General features: G+C 42.8%; 1 protein-coding gene across 1 annotated transcript; it reads left to right on the top strand.

The window, feature by feature from the left end:
* The first annotated feature begins 3,994 nt into the window (after positions 1–3,994).
* On the top strand, positions 3,995–7,704 carry LOC306963299 (type-2 angiotensin II receptor-like). The gene is made up of 2 exons (XM_079556821.1): positions 3,995–4,139; positions 6,139–7,704. Exon 2 carries the CDS (start codon positions 6,185–6,187, stop codon positions 7,409–7,411), a length of 1,227 nt encoding a protein of 408 aa, XP_079412947.1. The 5' UTR covers positions 3,995–4,139; positions 6,139–6,184; the 3' UTR covers positions 7,412–7,704.
* The last annotated feature ends 249 nt before the right edge of the window (positions 7,705–7,953 follow it).

Below are 7,953 nucleotides of genomic sequence, written 5' to 3' on the forward strand. Positions count from 1 at the left end.
CATCAGGGCGTGGCAGGCAGGTAACGAGGGAAGTAAAGCAAAATCACAAGGACAGAACACATGTCAAAATAAAACACACTAGACCAAAGACAAAACATACAAAAACAGGGGAACAAAAGACAAATCATGACATTAACACAATGCATCTGGTTCGTCCAATGTAATTGCTATGTGTCCATATTAAATGAATAAATAAATAAAAATGTAGAAAGTGTTTTGCGAGCTACCTAGAAAGCTACTGGTAGCAGCCAAACTATTAGTTGGAGATCCCTGCATGAATTATACAATTTCATTAATTTCCGCCATCACAGACAGTCATAGTGTTCATGTATCAATGTGGTGCATGAACAGGCACTGCATTTACGCCACCAGTCAAACCTTGCATCTGAGAAACCATATCAGGAGCGGTGCTGACTGCAGTGCAGCACTCAGGTACCCATGCATGGATTTAGTGCCATTTCTTGGTCTGGATTTATGGGAATATATCAGTCTACTGTTCATGCTGACATGCCGATGCTCTCCCAGACGTTTGGAGAACATGAAACTCCACACAGAAAGGCCAGGGTCTTCTTAACAATGAGGCCAGGGTTATTGTCTGAGCCACTGCGCTGTAGCATGTCCCACTTAACCGACATTCTAATCTTATCTGTTCAATATGCTACCCTTGGTTTGCATCAAAGCATCTGGTATGAACAGCCAATCAATTAATGTGTCCCATCAAGGCAGATGCTCTTATTTTTTATTTTCTTCATATCTTTCTACCCACCACACATAGTCCCCCTGAAGCTCCCCCAGTTTCAGCAGAGTTACAGCATAGACACTGTTGGGCCCGACAGCGTTGATCAAAGCTGCTGTGATGTAATGGTCCTCAGAGCAGCGCACACATCCCTCATTAACTTCCACCAGAGGCTTTTAATGAAAAACCACTGAAGGGAATCTCTGCTTTTCTCTCCTCTTCTCGTCTCCTTTTCATCCTTCACGCTAATTCCTACATCCTAACTCCTACACCCTGGCTCCCCCTGATTCATCTCCTGTTTAGATGTGCCTCCCCCACCGCCGGCCCTCATAAGCACAGTTGGTGGTGGTGACTTCCGGTGAGACAATATTGTAAATATTTCCCATGGCTTATCTTGACCGGGGAAAAGTCTGGCACTGACCATGATGCGCTGCTAATTAAGACACGAGTTTGGGTTCTGAGGGGTCGGTGGCCTCAGATGGGGCAAAGATGGATCACAGGCGCCATGTGATGTTGTTTGGAACAGGTAGAGACAAGCTGTGGTTACTGATAATCTCTAGATGCAGCACATGCCTTTACTTGTCTTAATTTACTGTGGGAAGAAGGAATTCATAAGACATTCACTCTGTCCATTTGACCTGTTCATGTATTTATTTTTCTTGAAGAAGGTTAGGACATGGAGATAATCGGGGACAATGTGTTGGCTCGTTTATTTCAATATGGAATTTGTATCTGCTTGACTAGACTTAGTAGCTTGTTGTCCTTGATCCGGACCACTTAACTCTGAAAACATGTACAACAGGAAATCCCAAATGTCACTTGAATCTTCCTGGTTAGAAAAGGGTTAAATAAATGATGAGTCAATAATAATAATGATACAGTGGGAGGAAAAAGTAAGTACACCGTGTGGAATTTCTTACATTTCTGCCTAAATGGTCATAAAATGTGTCTGATCTTTATTAAAATCCCAATAATTATTAGACAGTGTGTGCTTGAACTACTACTACCCAAACATTTACATTTTTTTTGGCCATAACATGAAAAAATTCACAGGAGAGGGAGGAATAAGTGAGTACACCACCTGCATTTCGCTGAACTGCAGCAGTTTTGTAAAGAGGAATGGTCTACGATTCATCCTGATGCAGTTATTGCTGCAAAAGAAGGATCAGCCTTACAGGGGTTCACTTACCTATTCCACGCTCAGGTTTTTCTGCAAAACATCTTGATAAACTTGTGAATTAGTTTTTCCACTGATAATAGCACATTGTCCAAAACAGCCCCACACCATGATCCTCCTTCTCCAAACTTCACAGTGTGGATAGGGTTTTGATGTTGGTGCTGTTACATTTTTCCTCCACACATGACGTTGTGTGTTCCTCCTAAACTATTCAACTTTGGGTTAATCCGTCTACAGTATATTTTGCCTGGAGCATCCAAGTGCTTCTTCACAAACCACGTAAACATGTTTACATTTTGGGTCGGCTCTCGGGCCGCATATAATAGAGATTATTTTTCTAATAAATTAATAATAATTAGCTGTGATGTGGTCAAAGCCCCAACTTGACTGTAGCTTCATTAATAACAACGGCTTACACTTGTATTGCACTTTACAAGCCTGTGTCACAAGTTCCTCAAAGTTCTACATAGTCATTATTCATTCACTCCACACTCGGTGGTGGTAAGCTGTTATCGAATCCACAGCCGCCCTGGGGCAGACTGTCCATTTACCACGTGGCTTTATAATGTGTTGTTCATATCCTGAGCTCTTTTGTCAGAGCCCTCTGCTGGACATGTGTGGAACTCTTTCCTTTTTTTTAAATTTAATGCCCCCTAGTGGCGAGAATGAGCATTCTGGTTATTCTTTAAACATTCATAACTCTGCACAGGAATGTGCTAGAGACTTACTTTTTTTTTTTTACATACGCAGGGCAGGGTGCGGCTTTAATCATCTCGCGGGCCGGATCAGGCCCCCGGGCCGTATGTTTGACAAGGTTACGTCACTTGCTGCGGTGATGTTTTAGTTCAATCAACTGTGACACGTGCAGAAGTTGTCAGCCAAAACTCGTCAGTTTATATTCAGTTCATATTTTGTGAATTGGACAACAACTGTCGTCACGTCCACTAATTGCTGATTGGTTTATTTCACTGACAATCTGTGCGCGTTAGACCCGCCCATTCAAACTGCTCCAACTGCTCCGTTACCAAACTAACTCCCATGCGTGGAATGGACAGGCAATAGTATGGCAGAGCCAGGCAATTTAAATACATATTACTTGATTTTAAAAATGCTTTTCTGCCCCAAAGTAGCCCAAGAGACCATACCTTTGTACAATGGGAGTCCCGAGTTGTTTATGTGTCCATTTTTGGGGTCCCAGCCCAAAACATTTGAGAACCCCTGGACTAAAGTACCTTTTTAACTTAAAAACATGTTTTTCTTCAGCAGTGCTTTGCTTTACCTCTTCTGCTTCTTTATCAACATCCGTTCATCCTGGATTTCACCGTATTATTCTCATAATTCATGATCTGTTAGCATTAAGCCGTTTCATCCTGCACTTACTCTGTCCCTTTGTGTATACATAGAGTAAATGTATTACCAATGTTCATCTTTGCTCTTTGTTTAAATATTTATATGTTTTTGGGGTCTAGTCTGCTTGTCCTCAGGCATTTAACTACCCTTAATCCTTTCTGTTTGATAAGAAAAAATAGATGGTTTTGTGTCTAGGTTTTGTGTCCAGGGCCGTCAACGGACCTCATAGGGCCTGGGGCAAGTCACCCGGTCGCTGAATTCAGGGGTAAATACCTTCTTTTTTGAGTCACTTTTACACACATAAAATGTCTGAGAGGATACTTGAGTAATTATCGAGACTCATCAAGCTTATGTTGAAAGGTAGAAAACTTCGGAAAGTTTACTGGAAAGGTTGTGGAGAACTGCTTGTAACTTTAAATTGGAAACCCCCGGATGCGTCCAATACTGTTTTGTAATTTTAACTGATTTCGTCTCCAAACCACCACCTACTTTTTCCTCTTCTTTTTCTTCCAATGACACTGAGGTTGAAATGCAAAACCAAATGTAGTAAAGTGCCTCCCTCCGTTACCCTCAGGCCGCCCCGTGTCCACACACATGTCCAGCCTTCTCCAGTAATGAAGAAAGTGTGACGTGCGCATTGCTTCCCCGTTGTGCAATCAGGGACACACTCTGGGGAGCTATAAGACCCCAAACTCATCTGGTTTCTCATAGTCTCTCCGATTTTACGCACATGCCCTTTCCACTCACGCACGCTCAGAGGAGAGGCTTTGCATGGTCTGGGACACTCAACAGCTTACAGCTTGAGGAGAGAAGGCAGCAATTTTCAAGATATGGACTGTAGCCAAAAGGACTAAGAGAACTATCAAGTCACTTCAGGTAAAACTTTGCTCAAACTTTTGTGCGCGTTTTTCTGAGACTTTTGATCAGACTGGCTGGAGCTTTACTTGCCTAATTTACTTACTCGCTGCGATGTGGACATTCCTGGAGGATGACGCTTTGAAATCTGATTGATAACATTAAAATTCATCGCAAGTGTGTAATGTCTTTCATGGTCTTTGCGAGACTGGACAATTTTCAACAAGCTTTCGCATCCAAATGTATTTCCTTTTATTTTCTTCCTGACTGATATTTTGGTCACACTGTGTATAGCAAGGTAATAACATAGTAATAGTTTAGACATAGTTTGCATAATGAGGCATTTCATAGACTAGACTTTCTATATTCTAACCAAGGCAATACCCACCGTGTTTTCTGGTGAAAGTAAGTCTTATCATTAGTCACCATTATACGTATGTGCGTTATGTTGCACCTGTACAGATTGGCCGGTTTGGCCCTGGTACAGACTAAATTGGGTCTTTGTTTAGAGATGCTGCGTCATTGGCCTCTGTCTTAATCCAGATTTTCTCTTGTCCTTTATCTGTCTGGATTGCACAACATCATCTTGTCAAAATACTTCCTGTAAATCTACCAGTAAGTCTCTGATTGTATGGATGTGTCTCATAGTAAGTCTTATTTGTGAATGTTTTTCTTGTGTTAGTCCTTTTAGGCATTTTGTGCTCATTTTGCTTCATTGTTCTTATTCAAGATCTAGTCTACTTTAAGGGGCTAGAAGCATGTTAGTCTTTTTATGCTCTCTACTGCCACCTCAGGTCTTATGCGTAGCTGCAGCTTCTATATTAAGCTTGTTCATGATGGCAATTCGGACCCGAAGTAACACCGTTTTGAGTGACAGTGCAGGATTTAAGAGGCAGTTGTGGTCAACATGTAGGGGGAGGAAAATACATAATTTTAACATTTTTAAACTCTGTATAGTCCCTTTAAAGGTGCACTTTAACTTTTTATGTGAATATATGAGCTTCTAGTGACGCAGCGGTTGTTTGAGTAGTGAGCATGGCGCCTTTACTTTCCATCACAGTGGCTCCGTGGGGTCAATTGTTTTTCGAGTTTCTGGTATGTTTTCATTGCTGACGGACCCTCTCACCAGAAAACCCACATAACAATTGATCTTGAGGTGTTGTAGATTCCACTGTGATGGAAAGTAAAGGTGCAAAGCTCACCACTCATACTGCGACTGAGCCGCAAAAAGGTCAATTACACATAATTATCAAGGGTTGTTTTTTTTCCATATAACAAGTTGCATAATGCACCTTAAATTTTGAGTTCAATGAAATAGATTTTATGTGACCGACTCTTGGATAATTTGCATCTGATAAAAAGTATATGAACCATAATAAACAAAGCAAAACAAAAACACCAATAGTTGCAGATTTTATGCACAAATTTCACAAACGGCTGCTACTACTTCTATTCCCACCTCTTTCTCTACAACACTTTATTACAAGAGCAAAGTGACCTGTCAAAAGTAACAAAAAAAAGTAACTTGTTTCTAAGATAAAGTCATTTCACTGTTATTCCGCACCAACAGTACAGTTATACAGTAGTAAAGTTTTGTATACCATCAATCCAACTTAAAGCAATGGAGTTTTGTTTTGATACTTCAAGACAACTAAGTGTAATAAGAGTACATTTGTTTAGAAGAATTCTTCGGTAAAAGAAAACCATGAGAAAACTTGCTCTATACTTTTAAATGCTTTAGAGAACTTTATTTAGTGCTTTAATGCTTTATTCTCTGTATGTCTAATGTACAGAGACAGGGTAGATGAAGATAGATCGACGCATGCACTAACTGTAATGTGGGCGTGTGGCTGCTCTATGTTTAGTACCTCACAGTGCATGCTGTAATGTATTTTTCCTCAGATTCGTTATCGTCTCCGACAGCTGACAAAAGCACGGATCAAAACACTTTCAAAAAGGCTGAAGTGATTGCCTCCTTAAAAGGTGAAACTAATCGGCAATGTTTCTTTTCATTTCCTAGGCCTGAACTCTGCTTCTAGTGACGCAAGTGTACAACAAGTGCCGTGATGGAGAACTCGTACGACCTCTTCAACTCTACGGCGTTCCCCAACACGACCTCGATGCCTCCTATGCCACACTGCGAAGACTGGAGCCAAATTGACATGTCTACGCTTATCCCTACAATATATAGCATTATTAGCATATTTGGCACTGTCGGCAATGTGTTAGCGATCTGCGTTTTGGCACATTCGAGTACACCGAGGAGCGTGGCCAATACTTTCATGCTGAACTTATGCGTGGCCGACCTGCTGTTCCTTCTGTCTCTACCGCTGTGGGCCGTCTACTACTCGCAAAACTACAACTGGACTTTCGGGCGCCTGGCGTGCAAAATATGCAGCGCGCTCCTCCATTTCAACCTCTACGCGTCCATTTTCTTCATAATGTGCATGAGCATGGACAGATACCTCGCCATCGTGCACCCGTTGAGGTCCCTAAGTGCGCGCGACCCCAAAATTGCAATTGTCACCTGCGTTTTAGCGTGGGTCCTGGCTTGCCTCTGCTCCACGCCGGCACTGATTCTGCGGGACATCCACGCCGTCCCGGAGCTAAGCATCGAAGTGTGCGGGGTGGTGTACCCAGACGACACATGGTTCCTGGCACTTGCCTGGATGAAGATAATAGTAGCTTTCGCCCTGCCCTTGATCGTTATCAGCTGTTGCTACTGCATCATCGGGAGGCACTTACTCGTGGATACAGGCCTGATAAGAATGAAGAGTATGTCGCATTCGGTCAAAAAATGCATGGAATCGAAAGAGCACGGCGGCAAATTGGAGCGACCGCCGACCCCGTGCCCCAACGCGAGGTTCGGTAATGCCCGTTCGCTCGGGGGAAGAGGATTGCAAAGAGTTCTGTGGACGGTAGCAGCGGTCGTCATTGCGTTTTTCCTATGCTGGTTCCCATTCCATTGTGTGACCATGCTGGACGTCGGCAAGACTTACGGATGGCTGAAGGGTTGCTGGGTGGACTGGACCATTCAAAATATGACCGCCATCACTTTGTGTCTGGGCTTCTCCAATTCGGCGATCAACCCGCTGCTCTACTGCTTCATAGGGCACCATTTCCGAGGCAGGCTGGGCGGGCTGTGCAAGGGGCTGTGTGCCTGTGTGAAAGCCCGCGGAGAGGAGGAACACAGCCAAAAGAGAGGATCGTTCAGCACCAGGTTGAGTTCATTTTCAAGGAAACTCAGTGATCTCAAAGACCTCGCCATTGTGGAGAACTCCTGTCCTGCTTGAGAAACGCAGACTGACTTCCCTGCACCAGCTTTGAGAGAATTACTAATTACAGACAGATCAATGCAATATTGTAGGCTAAAGAAAGAATATAAGTTAAGGCAAGTCGTGAAACCTGCAAATGAAAGAAAGTATTATTGCTGTGTTTTTCTTGGGAGAGACCTTTGTATGAATGCCAAAGTTGTCATTATTAAAGCAATACTAAGTAACTTGTTAACCTTAATAAACCCTTCCCGTAGTCCCTCTGGGGGTAATACAAGTGTTAATGGGATGGTTGGGGGGTCTTTCATCTCCCCCTGATGAAAACCACAATTTCAACTTGACAGCCGCCGGATCGGAGTCACCAATACACACTAATGGAATCACAAAGAGGAAGCTAACAGGCTAACGGGCAAAGCTAACTGCGGGCTAGCACCACTTAAACTTAAATTTCCATTGTGTAATTGGATGTACAATATACCTCTCCCACTATGTCTTTTCTGTCAGCTTTGTATTTACTCTCATGGACAATTAATAGGTAAAAAAACGCTACATGCTACGACACC

This window comes from Gobius niger, assembly GCF_951799975.1.
Source record: "Gobius niger genome assembly, chromosome: 5".
In the NCBI taxonomy this organism is placed as follows: domain Eukaryota; kingdom Metazoa; phylum Chordata; class Actinopteri; order Gobiiformes; family Gobiidae; genus Gobius; species Gobius niger.

Excerpts from the sequence above, each read along its gene's own strand:
- LOC306963299 (XM_079556821.1), top strand. The coding sequence starts at position 6,185 with ATGGAGAACTCGTACGACCTCTTCAACTCTACGGCGTTCCCCAACACG.